Raw genomic sequence first — 23,934 nt, 5'->3', positions numbered from 1 at the left:
TGGAGAAAAGTACTGCATAAATAAGACTCCTTCATCATTGTAAATGCTTCAAAGCAGCTGGTACTTGGGAGAGGATGGTTTGGCAACACGTAAAAAGTAATAAAGCCATGTGTCTCTCCTCAGACCTCATTCAGGATAAAGAAAGCAGAATTACTTTGTGAATTCTTTTCCATATATAGTAAAAATAACTTTAACCTTGTGAAATACAACATAAGTACAATATAAGTGCCCAAATTTCTAATATATTTTATCTCATACTATTTTAAAAATAAAGCAATATCTGAAAAATACATTCATGTTTTGAAAGCTAGTTAGTAGATATATCAGATATAGGTATTATCATGCTAATTTAAATCTGTATTCAGAAGCTATTTTAAATCTGTATTCAAACATATTTAATTAAAAAACAATATTCTTTATGATGAATTTTAAGTCTAAATGCTTATACAAGAAGCAAAAAGACATACATGGTATATACTCACTTATAAGTGGATATTAGGCATATAATATAGGATAATCATACTAAAATCTGTATACCTAAAGAAGCTAAGCAAGAAGGAGGACCCCGGGTAAGATGACCAATCCTCATTCAGAAAGGCAAACAGGAAAGACACCAGAAGAGGGACCCAGCAGGGTACCAAAGCAGATGCTGAGACTCACAGCCTAACTTTGGGCAGAGTTCAGAGAATTTTATGAAAGAAGGGGGTAGATAATGGGTTCCCTAGTGAGGGGAACAGGGACTGTCTCTGACATGAACTCACTGACAGGCTCTCTGATCACCTCCCCATGAGGGGGAAGCAGCTTTACCAGGCCACACAGGAAGACAATGTGGTGAGTCCTGATGAGACCTGATAGGCTAGGGTCAGATGGAAAGACCTCCCCTATCAGTAGACTTGGAGAGGGGCATGGGAGAAGATGAGGGAGGGAAGAGGGGATGAGGGAGGGGGCTACAGCTAGGATACAAAGTGAATAAACTGTAATAAAGAAAAACTGCAAATAAATACTTAAAAAAAAAAACTTTAGGGACCAGGATAGAGCTTAATTGGTACAGTGCCAGCCTAGTATGCATGAAAGCCCATTTGATCCCCAGCACTGCAGAACTGAGCATAGTGGCACACACCTATAAGTCCCAGCACTTAGGAAGTGGAGGCCAGAGATTAAGAATTTTACGGTCACACTTCCAACACAGAGTAAGTTCCATGTTAGCCTGGGCTATAAGAAGTTCCAGAGAAAGGGAGGAGATGAGGGAAATGGAGGTAGGAAAGGGAAGAACATAGTCATATGAAGGCATGTGTTGTGCTTTAATTCTCAGTAGGTTAACTTTCAAAAAGCTGCCCCAGAGGTACAGGACAAAATATTCCTCACCCTGACCAATTAAGGTCATATGTAAAAGTGAAGTGAATTTTTGCTTTAAAAATTAAATTTTAATAGAATGGCATTTTCAAACCATTTTTGAAAGTTTTTTACATTTACTTATTTAGGGTATGCATGTTACCACCTGCAGGTTGTGGTCAGAGGGCAACTAGAGAAAGTTGTTTTCCTCCTTCCAAGTGGGTCTTGGGGACTGAACTCAGGTTGTCAGCCTTGGCAGCAAGTGCCCTTACCTGCCGAACCATCTTGCCAAGCCCCTGGAGCACCAATTGAATGGGTAGAAACCGTTATACACAGAAAATATTTCACATCATGAAAAACTTTCGAATGTCAGTATACAAACAGAAGCTTTAAGCCATAAAGAATAAGGAAGCAAAATTAAACAAACCCAGTTTTTTACAAGTGAGGTAGGGCAAGGTGCCTCCAGGCTGTTATCCTGAATTCTTCAGGCAAGAGGCTTATGAAATCAAGGCTAGCCCAAGCCCTATAGCAGCACTAACCACCACTACCAGTTGCCTAGGGGCTAGGGATGAATCTATAACAGTATTTGCCTAGCATGGGTGAGGGCCTGGTTGAGGTTTGATTCTCAACATAAAAAAGTTTTCTAATTTAAGGGCTCAAGGACTATTAATGTACACTCCCCAACAAACATGGAGTTTCATCATAAAACCATCTTAACTGGTTTACAGCCAGAAGTAGTGGCGCATGCCTGTGATCCCAGCACTCAGGGATGCAGAGGAAGGCAGATCTCTGAGTTGAAGACCAGCCTAGTCTACAAAGTCTAAAAAAAAAAAAAAAAAAAAAAAAACTGTCTCAAAAAAAAAAAAGCAGAAGTTGGTAAGTAAAATAAGCTGCCATATTTCAGAAGACTTCCCAGTAGGTTTCCTTCGGTGAACAAGGAAACTGAATTGCATTGAAGGCTGTGTTTAAATGGCACTTTTCGTCAAATAACAGCCTAGTTCCAACCAATATTGCTGAAAAGCAAGTCTTTTGCCTACATGCTTGTGAAAGTTACTTATTACATACACTACAGGAAATTAATGATAGTTAACAATTACCACTGACAAGCTACATGATTAAAGATTAAAATAGGAAACGGTAAAGCATATCTTGTAAATCTAGATGTTTTTCCTACGGTAGACTTCCAAGAATACTTATGTGAACTTGAAGGAAGTAAATAATTTATTATGCCCTATCATTTATTGTTCTCCATTCATCCTGACTGAAATTAAAGTATTCGAAAGCTTGACATGGTGCTGCACACTGGTAATCCTAGTACTTCAGGACTGAGACGAAAAGATTGTGACTTCAGAGCAGCTTGGACTATACACAGAGCAAGACCTTTCCTCAAGGGGAAAAGAGGAATCTTGAGAATGGTTTGATGGATTGTTTTTCTTTCTGTTTTTACCTAAATGAAAAACAAATGTAGTGTATGTTGGTATTGAGAAATCTGTGATGGCTTAGACTGATGGCTTAATGGTTGAAAGCAATTGTTCTTCTAAATGACCCGAGAAAATTCTTGGAACCCACAAGGTGATTCACAAAGCTCTTAACTCCAATTGCAGGGAATCTGATGCCTTCTTCTGACTTCCCTGGGCCCCAAGCACAAAGGTGGTGCATATACATGCCAGCAAAACAAAGTCTGCTAAACACCATAAGCCACTGAACTAGTCTTCCCCATAAAAGTGATGCCTATACTTCTAAATTAACTACTTCTGATAGTTACATGTCTTTCCTTCCTCTAATCAAGCTTTCTCTATCCATTTCAGGCATCAAGTCTCATTACTATTTGTGTTTGCTACATTTCATAAACACATTGCCAAAACAATCCATTTAACTCTGATTGAACATTAGTAAGGAGGCATGTCATTCTAACTAGGATTTTAATTGAAAATTATTTTTCTACTTAAGTCTTTTATTTCTCAGCGTATTCAAAGATAAAATTTAGTGCTCTTTAATTGTTAACTCTAAAGCAAATGTTAACTCTCTCCCTGTGACTTTTTTGTTTCAGGGTTGTTAGAAATAGCATCTATATAGTCGAGGCTGGCCTAGAATTCACATTCATCTGGGATTAATGAACTGTTCATAATAATATCAGAAGAAATTCCTGTGAGTTTCTCCCTTGATCCATTCTACGATAAATCTTATTTACTAAAAGGTTAGCTGTGTAGACAATATAGAATAAGCTGGTCTCTAAGCCTCAGTCTGCCTCATTCCAGCCTTCTGAGTACTAGGATTATAGGCAATTATAGAGGTGTGCTCCCACACCTAGCTTCTTTTTTTTTATTTGTTTTTGAGACAGGTCTCTGTATGTAGCAGGGCTGGCTTTGAATTTAGTGCAGTACTGCTTAGGTCTCCCAAGTGCTAGGACTTCAGGCATGTACCACCTCACGAAACCCCCTAATTCTAATGCTGATTTTAAAACTACCATCTGTTTTGTTCATTTACCCCTGATCTGATGTCATTGCAGTCCTTTACTAGAAATTAATTAGTTTTAATACAATACTAAACAAACTGATATTATAGGTGGTAGATCTCACTTTCCCTGACATAAAAAGTTTACTAAAAATATAATAGAAGGCATAAACTACAAAATATAAAAATGTATCATTTACATGCATCAGTCTTTACACAGATAATCATTGCTTCACTACAAACTGCTGTAAGACTATGATATTAAAAGTAGAGTTATATCTGGTCTAATTTTTGCTGTGCTTATATGATTGTAACATATTTAATGTATATCTACTAGGTTTCCAAAATATTTTCATGGCCCACTCTTGTTTCTAGCTGCTTGCAACCTCAGAACTAATAATTATATTGACATGGGATTTCTGTTTTTACTGTTTTTCTTTCATTAAAATCAGTTTTAGTAGCTACTCCTTTAGAATTTGGAATCATTTTGAGTTTCCTGAAGAACACCAAGATGTTCTCAATATTAAGGAACATAAACAAAAAATATTTGCTGTTTTGGGACATGCCTTCATTTCATATTTCCATTAATAATCACTGTTTATGTTACTATGAGAAACAAAAAGAATACCACTGCAAATTTGTCAAATTGCTATTCTTTTATCTTCTTCTGAAGTATCATACTTATAGTGTATCCTCGGTTATGATGTGTACAGATGGAGAACTTGCCTGTGTAAAATTATTATTCAAAAATATCATATGATCTCTCTTTGGGAAATATCAAACCCCTCAATTTAGACATATTCGTGACTACCCTTGGGACAAATCCAGCTGGTTTTGTTTGAAGTGGATAATATTTTTAAAGAGAGATAAAAGAAACCATGAGCTAGATCTAAGTCCTAACTTTTGGGGGGCTGAAGCAGGAGGACCACAAGTTAAAGGACTGTTGGGTTATACAGTGAGTTCAAGGCCAGCTTAGGTAACTTATTGAGACCTGTCTCAAAATTAAAAGATTAGGGATACAACCCAGTGTGAGAGCATTTGCTTAGCATGTACAAAGTCTTGGGTTCAACCTCCAGTACCGGGGGGTGGGGGATGGGGTAGAGTGGGGCAGGTGCTATCAGAACATCAAAACATGGATCATCTAAAAGAGGACTGGCTACTCAAGCTTTAAGCCACTGAACTGTGGGACAACCATCTAACTTTGAATGGTGAACTGCTACAACTCCAAAGCATATGGAGTTTTAAAATGTGTTTAATCTATTGTGTGTATAGGTGTTTTGCATGCATGCATGTCTTTGTACCATGTATATGCCTAGTGCCCATGGAGGCTCTTCTGGATCCCCTAGAAAAAGACTTACAGACAGTTGTGAGCCACCATGTGGTTTCTGGGAACCTAGCTCCAGTCCTCTGCAATAGCAACATGTGCTCTTAACCACTGAGCTATCTTTCTACTCCCACATTTGAATTTTTTTTAAACTCCACTCTGAATACAATGTAAGGGGTTCTTTTATCGTTACTTATGTGTAATTTGTAAATTTCTTTGAGACAGAGTCTCACTATGTAGCCTTGGCTAGCCTGTAACTCACTGTATAAGTGAGACTATCTCAAATTCAGAGATCTACCTGTCTCTGCCTCCCAAATGCTAGGAGACACCACACCTGGCACAAATTTGCCAAATTCTGATGACTAAAATTGGAAAACTATTGTAATTAATACTGACTTTATAAATTTGTCTTTGGGGAAATCACCATTGCCCACTTTATTCTTCAAGAAATGTTCTATACCCAATACACTAGAAGCCCTTTGATTGCAAGAGCTTCTTGTGTATGTTATCCTTTGTGCTGTTTTATTTAGAATAGATGCCTACTGAGCTCAGCTGACCAAGGCTAAGTAAAAGCCAACTACATGAGAATAGCTGGAATGTTTAAGTTTGATACAGATTTAATTTTGAAACTTAAAACTATTATCACATTGTTCAAAAGATAACAGGCTCTTTCTCCTACTCTCAGTAATATAGGTAAGTTAAATTTTCCTTCAAGCATGTTGCATAATGTGGCTCATATTTCTGCTAGTTTAGCATCTCTCAGTTGACTTCCATACATGGCCTACTGTTTAAAAACTGAAAAGGCCTGCCCAATCAGAGTGGCACTCCTTATTACAACTGATGAGATGAGGCCTTAAACTCAGGAGAGGCAGTCAACATACTTAGTACATTACCAGGGCAACAGCCAGTGTACCATAACATAATAGAAAAACAAGCACAGATAATGATGTTGAGTGTTTTTAAAGTGTTCTCTATACCCACTGTAACAGTGGTTAGGTACAAGCATAAATTATTCTAGAAACCAGACAACATAAAAGTTTTAACTTCTCCAATCTATGTTTCTCTGTGCCATATTCTTCATTGTTATTACTACACAGACAATCATAGTCAACTACTTTAGCAGTAAAAATAAAAAGTCCAAAGTTTGTTTCTGGCACAAGTGGCGTATCTATTATTTTTAGGAATTTAAGGAGCTATAGGCATCAAATAAGTATTTCTGCCTCAATATTAGAGACACATGAATTTGAAATCAGTATGTCAGCATAAATGAAGACTTTTTTTTTGAGATAGGATCTTACTCTACAAACTTGACTGGCCAGGTTAGGCTAGCCTCAAACTCAAAAAGCCTCCTGTCTGAGTGCTGGGATAAAAGGCATGCACCATCATACCCTGCAAGATTTTTTCTTTTTCTTTTTTTTTTTTTTTTTTAAGAAAGCTCCCCTGAAAGATGATTTTCTAAACTGATGAGAATATGAGAATATTTACACTTTTATCTATCAGGAATAACTATCAAAATCAAGCAATATGTTAAGTTATAAAATACAATTGTTAGCCAGGCATGATGGTGCATGCCTTTAATCCCAGTGCTCGAGGCCTATTATACAAATTAATATACTGCTATTCTAAGCAGGAAATCTCCAAGCCTTCCAAGGGCCATCAGTAAGAAATAGTTTGCCAAACTGAGGATCACGTATGTGCATTCACCTATGTTATGTCCTGGGAGGCCCAGCTGGAACGGCCAGGTGAATGATATCTCTCTTTACTATCCACCCTCACCATTCTCACCAGCTTCTAACTGAAACACAGGTCACCACAATCTGGTAAAGTCTGTATCCATCTGAAAAATAAAATCATATGTCAAGATTGGTAAATAACCAAGAGAGATGGCTGAGATTCCAGCATAACACTGGGAAGAAAGGCTAAAACTAAAACTCACAAGTATTCTTTTAACTCCAAAACAGATTACTGAGAGCTGAAGAGATGGCTCAGTGGTTAAGCGGACTAGCTGTTCTTCTAGAGGTCCTGAGTCAATTCCCAGCAACAACATGGTGGTTCTTAACATCTTTAATGAGATCTCGTGCCCTCTTCTAGCATGCAGGCAGAATACTGTATAAATAATAATAAATAAATCTTTTTTAAAAAGAGAAGTCACTACAAATGAACCTTAATCTGATGAAATCTATTTTTTACAGGATTATATACTATATATTTCTATATACAAGGGACAGTGATATAATGAAAAAATAGACTATGTGAACTTCATAAGACAAAATTACCTTAAAAATATAAAAGGAGATGAATTTATAAATTAAGAAATAAGTTATCAACCAAACACAATTAAGGATCTTGTCCCTAACTCAAGGAAATTAACAGTTTATAAAACTCAAGAAGAGACAATGGAAGGAATCTGATAAGCTTAGATAGGTGATCACATTAGAAAATAAGTTTTAAGTATTTTCAGGTTATTGTGACTATATTTTAAAGACTAACCTTTTAAAGATACATATTAAAGTAGTCACAGGTAAAGTAACAGGTTAAGATTTACTTCATAGTAATTGGAGATTGGGGAAGAAAACTGAGGCATAGGTAAAGGAAGAGTGGTCTTAAAGTAGAGCAGGGTAATGAAGGAAGGAAAGCCTGTTATACTATTACCCATATTTTAGAGTATATTTGGAGCATTCCATAGTGAAATTTAAAACAACAAACATATACACACACACACACACAAAGAGAACATTGCTGGGTGCCTCTGAATAATGGAATAAAATTCCAAATCTAGCTTCTAGCCCCATAACTAGACAACTATCTAGGAGTCCACCATAAACTGGCAAATACATTTGCCAAATCATCTTATATCATTAACCTAAATAGGACACTGAGTTGTCTGTTGCGTTACTTAGCAGATACCACTTAATGTCAGTTTGCTACCCAATTATAATTTGTGTTTAAGAAAAGTTAAAATAATTTCTGAAGCTAACAGAATTTTAGTATTTGCAGAATTTATTCAGCATAATCATGGGGGCATCATCTTCATGCTATCACAAACAGACACAACACAGATATAGCACAATATCCATATTTAGCCCAAGCACATTCCTTTTGAGGCTCATTTATATGTCTTCATATGCCACAGCCCATCATTTAAATAATGGATATTTTCAATGCCAATTCCTTTGTTGACTTTCTCACTGTAGAAGGAAAAAAATACATAAACATGTTTAGTGAATTTTATAGGCTTATTCATTCATGATAAACACAATCTAAAGTATCTTACTACTTCATAATCATTGAGGAAAATGTAGGACATTTGTTGCTATTACTGTCTACATTAAAGTACAGTACTCTGTGGCAGTTTGTGGGGTTTTGGAGTTTGGTTGGTCTGATTTTTCCTTTACTTGGCTTTTTTTTTTTTTTTTTTTTGATAATACAGAATCAAACCCAGGGTCTCATGCACGCTACATAAGCACTCTACCACTAAGCCACATAACCACATTTAAAGTGATTCTAAAGGTGGGTGTGGTAGCACACACCTGTAATCTCAACACTGGAGAGATCAGGAATTCAGGGTCATCCTCAGCTTCACAGTGAGTTCAAGGGCAACCTGGGCTACAATAGACCCTGTCTCAAAAACTCAAAAAATTAACCAAGCAGTGTTGGCAAATGTCATTAACTTCAGCACTAGAGAGGCAGAGGCAGGTGAATCTCTGTTGAGTTCAAGGCCAGCCTGGTCTGCAAAGTGGATTCAAGGACAGCCAGGGCTGTACAGAGAAACCTTATCTCGAAAAAAAAAAAAAAAAAAACAAAAACAAAAACAAAACCCCAAAAGTAAATACAAATATTGATTTTAGCTGTCTAGCTGGCAATCAGAATGATACCAACAGAACAGACAAATATCAACATATTAAATCTCAAACAAAATTAATAGAATTTTGGTTGTACTACGTTGGAAACATGTCACATTTCTTCCATCACCAGACCAGAATGTAAAATAGTATATAGTGCTGATAGAGTGCTATGTCATTATTTGTTTTTGAGACAGTCTCACTTTGCAGTCCCAGGTAGCTTCAAAACTCATAATCCCACTGCCTCTACCTCCCAAGTGCTCATACTGTGCTTTTATACCCAGCTATATGTGTGTTTTAAAAACTAGCAATAAAATACACACCCTCTATCACCAACTTAAATCTAGACAGCAAAGAGAAAAATCCTAAAGTGCCACATACATAGGTATAAAGCACCTGTTTTAGCATATGTTTCATTTAAAAAGGCTTAAGAATTTAACCCTGAAGACAAAATGGGTTGTAAGGGCTTCCCATGTGTTAGGAAAAATAAGAAATGAGTTACTTTGCTTAGGTATTTATAAGACGTGGTATGAATGACATCGAACTTCAATTGTAACTGATGCTTCCTGAGCTGTCACTAATATTTCAGTTAAGAGAGACTAAAGTGAAACTTACATATCTTCTGCAGACATCTTCATGACACCAACACATAAAGCATGCTGCTTTCCTTCTGCCATGATTGCCTGAAAACAAGCTAAGAAAACTATTCCTCAATTTGGTGAAGGGAAGTGTGAGAAACAATGATCATTTTGCCATTTAAACCCATCTTTTGTGCTCTCTTTTACCACAGACTCCTTAGGTGCAGGAACTTACATGTCTGTGGATACAATGTAAATATTCAATAAATCCTAAATAAATCAATCACTACTTTCAAGACAAATATCAGGATTGCACCTTCATATGTACCAAACCAGGAAGTCAGGCAGAAAGAAGATAAAACTTATGTGAAATAAATACTAAAATCTGTGAAATATGTAGCAATTATTTTAGCTATTTCTACCACCAAATGGTGGCCTTATATAAATAATACATACGATAATAATTATATTCCCATCTGGGCAAGGTCTAAGCTGATAATCATCACACGCAGAAAGTTAGGGAAGGAAAACCATAAATTTTAGGAGAGCCTGAGCTACACAGCTAGCTAGCTTAAGGCCAGCTCTGTGTTATGTAACGAGACATTGGCTCAAAAAATGCAGTATTTCCATTCTGTTTTGATGAGCCCCTCATAACAGTTTTAGCCTTTATAAAGTTTAAACAATAAACTTCATTTGAAACTTCTATGTTTAATGCTGCAGCATTTGTTTTGTTTTTTTAAGTTCAAATATACACAGAATCTCTACATTTTTTTCACAATTCCTATAAATCTATTATTTCAAATGAGTGAAACCACATTTCCAAAAAGGGGCCTGGAGGGGGGGGGTTATGCTAAAGTTTAGATACTAGGAAAATATTCCAGTCAAGAAAAACTGCAAAACTAAAAACATAACACTGTTTAAATCTATAAACATAAAAAGGTAACCTTGTCCTCACAGAATGCTTCTCACCATTGGCTTTCCAATGATCCTTTCAGTGTAGCGCAAATATTTGAGCACCTAGTACATGACTAGAATCTATGTCAAAATAGTGTGTGTCTAACATATACAACTTATTCTATCCTTTAGCTATAAATGCCACAAAAGGAGAAAGCCTTCTTTTGAGCACAAGGCATAATTTTTTTTTTTTTGGCAATGTCACACTATGTGGCTTAGGTTGATCTAGTACTATATAAACCTGGATGGTCTCAAATTCAAAGATTTCAAAGATCCTCCTGTGTGCTGGGACTAAAAGCATGTACCCATCACTACATTATGGTATTTTTGTTGTTGACTACATAATCCAGGCTGGCCTCAAACTAATGACAGTCTTCCTGCCTCGGCCTTCTAAGTGCTGGATTACAGGCATAAGCCACCACATCCAGTTAAGACACATCTTTATACACATTCCAATGGTGTTTTTATCTCATAGTGATTTCCTTGTTCCCACCAAGTACTATTTCTTTTCTCAACCTGAAGCAAATGATCACTCTATCTATAACAAAGCAAAAGATGGACTCCTGTCTCAGTGAACAAAAATCTATTTAATAGAAAACATAGATGAAATATTGCTGTAAAACCACTTAGTCCTATTCATGGCATAAATATACCCTTTATAGTGTATGGAGCAGGGGTCTCATGGTACACCTCTGTAATATAAGCACCTGGAAGGCTAGGGCAGGATTGTGAATTCAAAACCAGTCTGGATCGTGAAGGGGGGTGTTGGGGAAGGGCACACATCTGTAATGCAGCAGTTGGAAAGTAAAGGAAAGAAGATCAAGAGTTCCAGGCCAGCCTGAGCTACACGAGGCCCTGTCTTAAAAACAAACAAGTAAAAAACTGAGTTTCCTCCCTAGCAATCCTTAGACAAAGCAGATAGTAGGAATCATTAACTGTGATCATGGCTTAAAAAACCAGCATGGCTGAATGTGGTGGCATACGCCTTTACTTCCAATGCTTAGGAGGCAAAGGCAAGGTCTCTGGGTTTGAGGGCTGCCTGGTCTACATAGATAGCAACTTTTATGCCAGCCCTGTGAAACCCTGTCTCAAAAAGAATAAAAAGCCCAACATAACAAGATGTGCTGTACATGAAGACTGTTCCCTTGATTTGAAACTGTCTGTCACTAGTTCTTCTATTTCTGCTTTGTTTGTTTTTGAGGCAAAGTCTCATGTAGTGGCCTTGAACTCATGGCACTTATTCTATCTCAGTTTCGCAGGTGGGAATACAGGTATATATCACTACTTACAGCTCCTTGTGCCTTTCTTTAAAAGTGTTAAATGGGTTATACTGTTTTTCGCTCCTGTGGTCATTTCTCAAATAGGTCTCACTCGTTCCTTCTTGTTTGAAGCTACATTGCTGTGTCTCTAAATGCATTTATTTGATCTATTACATTCATTAGTATCTGCTACCTTTTCGAATGATGTCTGTTGTCACACAAACTAAGATAATCAACCTAGGGGTCAGAGTCCTTCCAACATAGTGAATTTTAAATATAGTGAGCTGTATTTAAAAACTCATCCCTAGCTGGGAGTAATGGCATGTGCCTTTAATCCCAGCACTTGGGAGGCAGAGGCAGGTGAAGCTCTGTGAGGTAGGCCTGGTTCCTATATGAGTTGCAGGACAATCAGAATGATGTAAAAGAGACCATGTCTCAAAACCAGCATATCCTAGCCAGGCATGGTGGCTCATGCTTGTGATCCAATATTTGAGAGCTGGTATAGGCGGATCACCAAGAATTCAAGACTAGACAGTTTCTCAAAAAGTTCTATTTAAATATTTTCAAGTTGGATATACTAAAACTCTTAAGACATTTTCTATGTATGCATGTGTGTTTGAGAGTCAGGAGTGCTCACCTTTAATCCCAGTACATGGGAAGCTGAACTAGGAAGCTAGCTTGTACTGTTTATCAAGACTATCTTCAAAAATAAAAATAAACAATTTCTCTTAGAGAAAATATGCTCTCAGGTCCAAATCGCCACAAAAAAGTGATTTTTAGGCTGGGTATAGTAATGCATACTTGTAAGCCGCTGAGACAGGAAGATTCAAGGCCTTTCTCTTTGGCCACCTAGTGAGTTCCAGGCTAGATAGCACAAGACACAAACACACATACCCCATACACACAAAAAAAATTATTTTTTTGTTCTGTTTGTTTTGAGACAGAGATTTTCTGCGTAGCCCTGGCGGAACTCTTAAAGATCCACCTGCCTCTGCCTCAGGAGTGCTGGGATTAAAGACATGAACCATTACCACTTAGACAGTAAAAGTGAATTTGTAAAATAAATGTTAAGCACTTCTGGTATTTCTAATACAGAGTTGTTTTGCTTGAGATATGAGCAACTACACCTTCTATCTCAATTCAGTTCCCCCTTGAATGCTTTTACTCCATAGTATCTGGATAATCAAACTAAACATTAAAGTGGCAAGTTCATGTGCAAAAGAAGGTCCACTGATATCACTTATAGCCTATTCATAATCAAGTTTCAGACTGCTTCCTGAGTCTCATACGAGGTGGTAAGGAGGCTAGATAGATAGATAGATAGATAGAAAGATGGGAAATTCTTCATTAACTTTTCAACCAGCTAGTATGAATGTATCTATGTAAAATAAAGCATAACGTATCATCAATAAATAAAAAGGGACGGTAGGATGGTTCAGAAGGTGCCTAGATGCAGGACTGATGACCTGAATTCTACCCCAAGAACATAGAGTAGAAAGAATTGACTCCTAAAGTTGCCCTTTTGCCTAAACACACACATACAAATTAAAAAAGGAGTAAGGCATGGTAGTATATTCCAGTAATCCCACGACCCATGAATTAGGAGTTTAAGACTAGTTCAAGGCCCGCTTAGGATATATAAGACTGTGAAAGGGGTAGGGGGAGAAAGAAAAGTTAGGAACTGGGAATAATGGTAAACACATGTAATCCCTGTACTCGAAAGGCAAAGACAGGACTGTAGAGAAGACAAGGATAGCCTGGGCTACAGAGTAAAAACTAAACCATCCAGGTTTATATAATAGTGAGATCCTATTTAAAAAAAAACAAAAAATAGCTAGGTATTGTGGCATATACCTTTAAACCCAGCATTCGGGAGGCAGAGGCAGGCTAAACTTTGTAAATTTGAGACCAGCCTGATCTACATCTTCCTCTATGCCAGCCAAGGCTAAATAATGGCTCTGTCTCAGAAAAACAAACAGAAGCCAGGTATGGTGGCACACCCCTTGATTGCAAAGTTCGGGGAGGCAGAGGCAGATGGATCTCTGTGAGTTCAAGGCCAGCCTGGTCTACAAATCGAGTTCAGGACAGCTAAGGCTATACAGAAAAATGCTGTCTTGAAAAAAAAAACAAAAAAAAAAAAGAAAAAGAAAAAAGAAAGACCAACCAACAGAGAATGTGACTATGATTACATTACATTGTATAGGTGTGTAAAAATGTAAAAAACTTATTTTAAAAAATACTTTATCTTATTTTTTTCTTCTTGTATGTATCAAAACTCATACTGAACAATGATTTCTGGTTTGCAAAAGAGGATTTATTTTTGTACCTGTCCAACCTGCCTTTGTCCACAACCTGAATGAAAACAAGTCCTAGGAAAAAAGAAAAGATTAGAAAAGAGCCAGGCATGGTGGTACATGCCTATAATTACAAAACTCAGAAAATTAGTTCTAGAGCACCCTTGGCTACACGTATGATGCCACCCTCAGCTACAGGAGACATTTAAAAAAAAAGAAAAGAAAGAAAAAGGTTTCTTGATTCCAAGTTATCTTTCACTTCTTTTCATGGCCAAGAAACAATATGTCTCCTTTAGTCCAGCATGGTGGGACACACCAATAATTTCAACATTCAGGAAGGAGAAGTAGGAGAATTGCCATTAATCTAAGACCAATTTTGGATACATGGTGAGCTCTAAACTGGCCTGGATTACACATTGAGTTTGAGGCCAGCCAAGACTACATAATAAGGTCCTGTCATTCATAGATAGATAGATAGATAGATAGATAGACAGACAGACACATAAATAAAGGCTGATTGATTTGAGTTTATCTCTCATTTCTCTTTGGCCAAAATTAAAAGTTCCCTTCAACAGAGTATGGTAACACATGACTATAATCCCAGCACTCGAGAGACTAAGGCACCAGAATCACAAGTTCAAGGCTAGCCTTGGCTCCAGAGTGAGATGCATGTCTCTGAAAAAAATAATAACAGAAGTTAAAAGCACATCTTATATTCTCTTGGATAGATGTTTCAGTAACTGTAAGAACACGATGAACAGTTTTCAGCAGTTCCCTGGAAAGGATACAACAATAGTATCTACTGCAGCAGGGTAAAGCTTCGCTCCAGGAGAAGTTAAGCCAGGACACATGATATTTGCTCCACTGAGTACAAATTTGATGGCTCCTTTATCAACCTGCTGATGTGGCAAGATAAAAGGATCTATAAGAGAAAAAATAAACTATATAAATTAGGATGATTGGTGATGCAACATAAAGACAAAGAACATAGACAACTATTTTCCAAATTTACAGTACTCTGATGGTTGCAAAATAAAAGCCAAACCACTATTCTTTATTGACAAAATGGATAAACATTTTCAAGGGAAGAGTGTAGAAATACGTATTCTCATAGACTGCTACAAGGCTTGCATAGCTTCCTTTAGGACAACTTAGCAGCATGCATTGAAAGCCTTGAAAAGAGATTCATTCTTTGACCCAGTAACTCTACTTCTATGAATCTGTCCTAAAGAAAATGCATGTGCAGTATATGGAGTAGAAAGATATTTGTTCCTGCACTAACATATGAAACAAAAATAAACTGAGATGCATCACAATTTCTAACAAATGAGATAAGATATAAACAACTTAAGGTATGTTGACAAGTGTATATAATGTAAGTCTAATAAACCATTCTTTTAGAGAATACATAATACCTAGAAAATGTTCACAATATAACATTTGAATGGAAAATGTAGAAATAAAATATTCTCAAAAAGATGAGTGGTTGCTAGGTGAAGGAAGAAGGATGAACAGGTAGACTACCATGTGTATTCAAAGCAGAACATTTATTCTGTATGATACTGAACAGTAGCTACTTGACATTTGGTGTCAGGCAAAGCCTGTAGAATTGTATAAAAGGAACTTTTATGACCAATAATATTATCAGTAGTAGTTTACTAATTGGAAGTACCTATAATTTATCTTATTAGAGAAAACTAAGTAGCGCAGACCAATTATAAAAGAACAAAAATGGTTGTGCTCAACAGTGTAGTGATATATATATAGCATGCACAGGTTCCTGGGTCTACTCTCTAGCACAAACTGAAAGTGTGTGCATATAACACAGGATATAAGTGGATGAGAGTATGCCAATGCACTAAATATACTAAACTATGAATACAGGAATACATGTGCTCATTAGTTTCTATTCCTGTGATTACCAGATGTATGTTGCATAAATTCTTTTTGTAATCTTTAAAGAAAGTATCTCTGTGTATACCCCAATAACTTATAGATGGGTGTGGTGGCACATGTCTTTAATCCTAGCCCTTGTGAGGCAGAGACAGGTGGATCTCTGTGAGTTTGAGGTCAACCTGGTCTACAGAAGGAGTTCCAGGACATCCAGGGCTACAGAGACACCTGGTCTTGAAAAAACAAACAAACAAAAAAACTAAACTTATAAACAATTAAAGAATTTCTTGAGTTTTTCATAGGATGACTAGAGGAGTTTTGTTTGCTTTTTTTTCCCTTAGATTTCGCTAGAAGATTATGTATATGGGTGTTTTGTCGTCAGCATGTATGCACACCAGAAGAGGGCATTGGATCCTATGGGACTACAGTCAAATGAGATTACACTCAGAGACACTTGTAAGCCACCACATAGATGCTGTGAATCAAACTCAGGTCCTCTGGAAGAGCAGCCACTGTTTTTAATTGCTGAGCCATCTCTCCAGTGCCTAAAGGAGTTTTTAAGCTTTTCTATGGTCCCTAAAAATAAGGATAGTAGCCAGGTATGGCAACACAACTTTATAATCCGAGCACCTGGGAGGTGCAAGCAGGAGAATTAGAAGAACAAAACCACCCTTGGTTACCTAATGTTTGTCTCAAAGAACAACAACAATAACAAAAACTATTCCCATTGCATCAGGATTTAATTTCTATCGGGTCTTAATCGGAAAAAAAAATCACATTGAGTAACTATAATTAGTTTTATAAATATTAAAATATTTCACCTGTTTAAAAATTTCCCTAGCAGTTTTGCTACTCTTGACATCTGAAACACCAAGCAATTAGATGGAAGGGGAGGAGGACCTCCGCCATCAGTGGACCGGGAAAGAGGCAGGGAGATGAGGAAAGGAAGGTGGGGTTTGGAGGGAACAAGCGAGGGGTCTACAACTGGGATACAAAGTGAATACATTGTAACAAATAAAATTTAAAAAGTTTAAAATTAGAAAACAAAGTATCTCCTTAGCCAGTCGCAGTAGCACATGCCTGTAATCCCAGCACTCTGGGAGGCAGAGGCAGATGGATCCAGAGCTCTGAGTTGGAGGCCAGTATGGTCTACAAACCCAGTCCAGGACAGCAAAGGCTATATAGAGAAACCCTGTATTGAAACAAAACAAGACAAAACAAAAAAATGTACCTCCTTGTGATTGAATGAATTTGATTTTTACAAGGATATAAATTCATTCAATCATCACTACCCATCATCAGTAGAGCCTATAAGTCAGTACCTTTCCTTCTGCTTCTTGGCAGCAATACCAAACTGAAAAGCAAAAGTTTTTTTCCCATTTGAAAAGCTCTTGCTGATTGAAACCATTATCTATTGCTACAATTTTTTGTAATATAATTAATTTACAGGGAATGGGCATAGGGGGAGAAGAGGGAGGGTGGGTAAAATTGGGAGGAGATAAGGGAGGGGGCTGCAGCAGGGATACAAAGTGAATAATTTGTAATAAATAAAATTAAACTTAAAAATATATAATCATTAACAATCTATAAATGTATGTATAAAATAAACACTTAGTTTCCTGACATCTGTCTGTGTACTCAATTAGTAATAAATAGGACTTCCATATTTACAATTTCCAATGCAGAGATAATTACAGAATTATCTCTATTAGGGAACTCTAGTAATAAACTTAAAACATACCATTCTATTCTTCCAAATACAATAAAGATAAGAGATTATGTCTGTCCTTGCTTACAATTACACTTCTTAGTAACTAGCCCAATACCCACCACAAAGAGTTCACTAAAAAATTGAATTAATATTTCTGAGCTCTTTGTTTGGGGACAAGACTGGCATGAAAATTGTGTCAGTCTCTTGTCTCAGCTTCCCAAGCTCTGTGCTTACATCTGTAAGCCACCATACCAGGCTTTTACTGAATGGATGAACTAAGGAATGTTTCTTTGTACAGGAAAGAAACTTTCTCTAATACATAAAAGAATTTGCATTTTTCAGACTTACCACAAGATGGGGATCCACTTTTATATTCCTTATTACTTGGCACTAATAAATAAACTATCATAAGTCACTTTCCATTCCTATAATTCTCAACTCCTTTTGTGTATTTTTATATTCCAAAATGCATATTTTTAACAACTTACATTTATGAAGTAATCTTAACGTTGGATAAAAAGGCCCTTCTCTTTGTCTAAAAAACAGTAATTCTCCATTTACTGTAAGGATTTCTATATGTTCATGGCTGTAAGACAAATGTCACAAAGAACCAAGTTAGATTTTTTTTCAAAAATGACTGTAAGTCAAACACCCTATAAAATTATAATATGAAATATTCATATATAAAGACACATTAAGTTTATTTTTTCAGTAAAGATACTGACCAAAAAAATACCCGTCCAGTAGAGAAAAAGAGAAAATATGACCTGCTACAGCCAATTTCAATTCCACATTTTATTATTGCAATTCTACTGTCAAGAAATAAAATAATCCCTCAAGAGCAAACTGAAATAAATCCAATTATAAATTAAAAACAAGTTTTTGATAAAACAATACACAAAGCCACATTTTTATAGATGTGGATAAGATTTGAAAATAAAAGTATATTGACAAGTTTTAGAGTTAATTCTATCTAGTCTCATCATTAGTTTATTGATAGCTAATGTGGAAATAATCCCATTTGGAATGAGAACAATCTACCCTTTGATATTCAGCTATGCTAATCTTTACATGGAGAAAAACAAGGACTTACCATCGGACAATTTTCACAGGATCTTTCTTAGGCATGATTTGATTAAGCCATGGTTCAATACCTGGAAATTGCTCTATCAATTGATTTTTAATACCCTTAATAACCGAGGTTTTCAACTGGATGCAGTTGGACACATTTTCTTTTTCATCAAATCTGGCAAATGATTTTTTTCCACGGAAAGAAAAAAAGGGCATTGCTAAGCAGAAGAATCAGAAAAATCTAAAAGTTTCTAATTAATCATCTATTCCCAAGCAAGAACTCATGCTTCAAATAATTATGAAAAATTGCTTTTAAAATACCAATTTCCATTTGTCTTATACAGTATCAAACCAACGTTTTAAGACAGTATTAGAATACGTTGGCATGCGTGCTGAAGTTAATGGAGGCAGAGCGATTGTTATACTGGAATCCATTATCAGCTACACAAATGTCTTTTTAAAATCTTTTTTTTTTTTTTAAATCTAAATGAAACCTCACTCATTAAAACACAAAAGGCCAAATCAAGCACAACAAAAGAATGAGCCCAGGCAGGTTACATAGTCTGCTGAGTTTTGTTGTTTTTTTTTTTAAGAAATAATAGTAATAATATTAAGATTCCTATCCAGATTTGTTCAATTAATTTTTCATGCACAAAACCCACCTTCCTTTGCCCATGTTCCCCCTTTGCCTTTTGCATCTATCAAATCTGGAAGATAAACCCACTGAATAGGTTTCCAAGGAATTTTGTCTTCCTTACACTGACTAGCACACAGGGCTATCACGTTGTTTCAAAGACAACGTTAATCTGGCAGCTATGTAATAAGCTTGACAGGCCGGCCGCTTGCTTCCTGTCACGCAGACTCTTTCACTGCCACGACCCAGGAAGTCAAGCCTTCTCTTTTTCAGTTCATAACTAATAAACATATGGTACAGAATGGAGGGCTCTCCTCTCAGCTAAGGAGGTTGCGCCCCTAAATCACAGTGCAAGTATGTGATTGGTAGAAGCCTAGGAATGGAGATAGCACAGCAGGAGGGTGCAGAACAGAGCTAAGGAGAAAGAAAATGGGAGCGGAGGGCCAAACCCCGATTGAGGATTAAGGATGGAAAGCTTAAAGAAGTGTCCAAGTCCGGAGTGAGCATAGTACTATATTAAAAAAAAAATCAGGATGATGGCAGGGAGAGAGAGAGAGAAAGAGGACCTTTGCTCTCACCCTCTTCCCTACCTCAACCCCACCGCCTTTGTGAGCAGCCGATGGAGGCTACTGCGTGTCCTTACTTCTTAAACATGATCCAAGGTGAAGGGGGCGACGATAAGGAACGGCCCGGAATAGGAAGGAAATTGAATTAGTAAGGGCCCCGACACGAGGCAGGCCGGCACTGACAGTCGGAGCTGCTGTCGTTATCCGGAAGGTGAAAGCACTAACCCGCTTTACGGCCCTTGGTGAAATCTGACTACTTCCGCTCCTCTCAACTCCACGTTGACGCTTTTGTCGGCACCTTTTGAGTAACAGCTTACTCTCCATTGGTGGTAGCCAAAAGGGCGGGACTTCAGAAGGGAAAAGTGATCCAGCAGTTTTTCCTGTTTGCTGGAAGAGAAGAATGGAGGAGGAAGGGAATCAATTAAAGCAGCAATTGTGACAGTTGAGTCAGTTACGGGTTCTTCAAAGTGTCAAGATTGTTCGGTCGTTGTTGCCACCTACTACTGTAACAAATTGTTTGTTACGAGAATAGTTTTCTGAGGCAACCGAGTGAATTGGTGCTTATCAAACAGCACGAACCTAGGCGAGCCTCATAGCTTCGTGATAAAATAATGACAAAAGTTGTCAGGTTCAGCAAATACAATTACAAGACATCTAGTTAAATTTGAGTTCCAAATAAAGTGAACACCTTTTAGTGCAAGTATACTTGGTCTACGTTTTGAGCTTGCTTATGCTAAGAACTTACTTGTTTATCTGAATTTAATTGAACAATCTATTTCTTATCTGGTATTCCTAATCATTGGACAATGAACTGGTCTCATAGAATTATTAAATAAGTCATCGGGTTGTTCTCCCTGCTTCACTATGACACTAATTAAAAGCTTAACTATAAATCAAGAATGTAATGGGACATGGCATCACAAACCTTTAATAACAGAACTGGGGTGGGAGTTGGGGGACGGAACAAGCAGATCTCTGAGTTTGAGGCCAGCCTGGTCAACAGAACTAGTTCCAGGATAGCTGGGACTACACAGAGAAACCCTGTCTCGAAAACAAAAACAAACAAACAAACAAAGTTGAATTTCTTGGCAGGCATGACAAATCATGCCCATAATCACACCACTTGAATGGTTGGAGAATGCTTGAGACCCTATCTCAAAAAGAAAATAAAACAAAAAATGCAAAACTAAGGTAATTTCCTTAAAGAATAAAATATAAAAGAATAAAAAAGATTATGACCAATAATAATAGTCATAATCTAAACGAAGACATAAAGAAATACATTTTGTTTGTGTGATTTGTTTTTGAGACAGGGTTTTACCATTTATCCCTAGATGGCCTTGAACTTGTTATGTTGATCAGGCTGGTCTCAGATTCAGATATTCACCTGCCTCTCTCTGCCTTTCTAATACTGGGATCAAAGGTGTGTGCCACCATACTCAGCTTTGTATAACTTTTTAAACAATTTTTTTTTTTTTAGAAAACAAATTATTCTTTTTATTGGTTTTTAATCTGAAAGATTACAAAAAGGAGCATTGAGGGGCAGGGATGCAAATAAAGCCTTGACAGGCACTACTCAATATGTGAGACACAGAAACACTGCATTTATAAAGCAAACACAGCAGTCTCTCTAGGGGTCAAATATTCTAGTCCTCAATGGGGAGATGAACCTTTAAAATTTTCCAAACAAATATACCATTTACATTGCTCAATTGTTTGTGAATAATTGGTGGTTACCATGCCTACCTTGTCTTGATTCTGTAGCATCAACAATCTTCATTTAATAATTTGATACTTTCAAATCAAATCTGCATTGAACAATTATGTTTTTCTTTATAAATTAATAATTCGGTATTCTGGTTTACACATCATTCTTTTGTGAACATCCTTAGCATGTATCTGCGTTACTAACATCAATCAGCACTGAAGCATTTGAAATATTGAGTTTATCAGCATGCAAAACTGAAGCTAAGAGCCTGGCATGGTGTCCCCTAGGTATAATCCTGACACTAGCAAAGCATGGAAGTTGAGGCAGGAAGGTGGAGCTTTCCGTGCCAACTTGGCTACAAAATGAAACTGTCTCAAAAAAAAAATGAAGTTGATGAGCTTCTTACCAAGGATTATACCTCTCCTAGCAATTCTCACACTACTCCTGTAGTCTACCATTGAACAAGTACATTATAAACAGCCATTACTAAGTTTAATGTTAGTGAAAATAGATAATTCATATTAGAACTTATACATATGTTCTTTGGTTTAAAATCCACTCTATAAGGTGAAAATATTAAATGAAAGAGTGTTTACTACACTTACCCTAACAAGCAGCATAACATAGCAACATAGAACACTGTAAAGAGAAACTAGGTTCTTTCCCTTCATTTTCACTGACTGAGAGATGGGCTTTACTGTCGCTGCCCAACTTAGCAAAACAATACACTGCATATTACTAACCTAAGAACAAATTTTTTTTCTACTAAATGCGTATTATTTTTGCATTCACCCATCAAACCACCAGGGTAGTTTGTATATGGCAAAATTGTGTGTAATAAGTATATATTCTACAAGTAAATCAGAGTCCAATTCATTGGACAAAGAAATATTTTGTTGTTTTTCGAGACAAGGTTTCTCTGTGTAGCCCTGGCTGTCCTGCTACTCGCTGTGTAGACCAGACTGACTTCAAACTCAGGGATCTCTGCCTCCCAAGTGCTAAGATTACAAGCGTGTCCCACCACACCTGGATTGAACAACGAAAGTAGTAATAAATCAGCCAAATGTGGGGGCACATGCCTCTAATCCCAGCACTTGGGAGGCAGAGAGAAGCAGATCCCTGAGTTCAAGGCTGGCCTGGTCTACAAAGTGAGTACTAGGACAGCCAGGGCGCCACAGAAAAAAAACCTGTATTGAAAAAGAAACAAAAACAAAACAAAACTCATATCTTGAAATTTCTTTGAAAATGTACTAATGGAGCTGGAGAAATGTTTCCCCAATAAAGAGTACTGGCTGATTTCCCAGAGGACCTGGATTTGATTCCCAGAACCCACATAGCAGCTTACAACCATCTATAACTCCAGTCCTTGGTACTCCAGTGCACCATTCTGTCCTCTGTGAGCACCAGGCATGCATGCAGACAAAACACCTATACACATAAGAAAATAAAATAATTTAAAACTACTAATTTTACTTATTCAAAAGTATTATGCCAAAAATTCATATTACTAGAAACAATAACTTTCTTTTCCTCATGAAGTCAATTTCTTAGTAGCATGCATTCCTAGTGCTTACATGATGGAATTTTGGGGAGGGGGCTTTTGGTTTGGGGACTTTTTGTATGTTACTGGTGGTGGTACTGGGAATGGACCGAAGGCAGAGTGCATGCTAGGAAAGCACTCCACTACTAAGCTACATTCTCATTCCTTTTTTCCTGTTTTTTTTTTTTTTTTTTTTTTTTTTTTTTTAATTTTGAGATAGAGTCTCACTAAGTTGCCCAGGGTAGCGTTGAACTTGAGATCTTTCTCTCTCAACTTCCTGAGTATCTGGGATTATATGCCTATGCTATCAGACTGGGAGTGGCAGCTGTTGCTTGGTTGCTTATAATTTTTGTTTTTCTTTTGTGTTGTTGTTTTTGTTTGAGGCACATCCTTACTCCATAGGCTGACCTGGAATTCTGTAAGCTCAGGCTGACCCCAAACATGACACTCCTGCTCAGCCTCCTAAGTAAACAGTCATCAACCACCACACAATTCAGTGGCACAGCAATACCTAGTATGTGTCATGCATGCACAACACACACACACACACACGCAGAAACACACAGATGGAAACACAGGGATGAATAGGGCTTTCTGCGTATGACCCCAGAAAATAAAAATAACAAAACATTGTTATATACAGTGTAATAATGATGTGAATTCTACTTCTCCAAGATTATGTTTTGGAGTTTGCTCCTGAGAAAGAACTTACCTTTAGTATAATTATTTACCTATTTTAGGTGTAGATGTGCCTATGAGCACACCACAGGGCAT

At 37.0% G+C, this 23,934-nt stretch overlaps 2 protein-coding genes and 1 non-coding gene across 8 annotated transcripts in view; 1 reads left to right on the top strand and 2 right to left on the bottom strand.

The window, feature by feature from the left end:
- Cul4b (cullin 4B) overlaps positions 1-23,934 on the top strand; it is a 105,473-nt gene that overhangs the window by 11,383 nt on the left and 70,156 nt on the right. The gene's annotated exons all lie outside the window — the stretch shown is intronic.
- On the bottom strand, positions 8,093-20,299 carry Mcts1 (MCTS1 re-initiation and release factor). Of its 3 annotated transcripts, none has more exons than XM_021628894.2 (6): positions 19,990-20,299; positions 18,735-18,887; positions 18,130-18,227; positions 14,826-14,959; positions 9,568-9,635; positions 8,093-8,298 (listed from the first exon to the last, which is right to left on the bottom strand). In XM_021628894.2, the coding sequence occupies exons 1-6, from the start codon at positions 19,998-20,000 to the stop codon at positions 8,217-8,219; spliced, it is 546 nt and encodes a 181-aa protein (XP_021484569.1). In that variant the 5' UTR covers positions 20,001-20,299; the 3' UTR covers positions 8,093-8,216. The 3 variants fall into 3 exon arrangements, with proteins under 3 accessions (XP_021484569.1, XP_021484567.1, XP_060230486.1); XM_021628892.2 differs by lacking the exon at positions 19,990-20,299 and adding an exon at positions 19,375-19,689; XM_060374503.1 differs by lacking the exon at positions 18,735-18,887.
- Positions 13,993-14,120, bottom strand: LOC132650269 (small nucleolar RNA SNORA40). Its single transcript, XR_009588640.1, has one exon. It is a non-coding gene; the product is annotated as a small nucleolar RNA SNORA40 (small nucleolar RNA).

Source organism: Meriones unguiculatus, chromosome X (genome assembly GCF_030254825.1).
Source record: "Meriones unguiculatus strain TT.TT164.6M chromosome X, Bangor_MerUng_6.1, whole genome shotgun sequence".
In the NCBI taxonomy this organism is placed as follows: domain Eukaryota; kingdom Metazoa; phylum Chordata; class Mammalia; order Rodentia; family Muridae; genus Meriones; species Meriones unguiculatus.
This window is presented reverse-complemented; position numbering and strand designations above follow the sequence as displayed.

Bases quoted from the DNA above. Each gene is read 5' to 3' on its own strand.
- Mcts1 (XM_021628892.2), bottom strand. The intron at 14,960-18,129 runs GTAAGTTGTTAA...TTTCTCTTATAG, and splicing joins GTTAAGATTACTTCATAAAT to ATCCTTTTATCTTGCCACAT. The intron at 8,299-9,567 runs GTAAGTTTCACT...TTCCTTCTACAG, and splicing joins AAGATGTCTGCAGAAGATAT to TGAGAAAGTCAACAAAGGAA.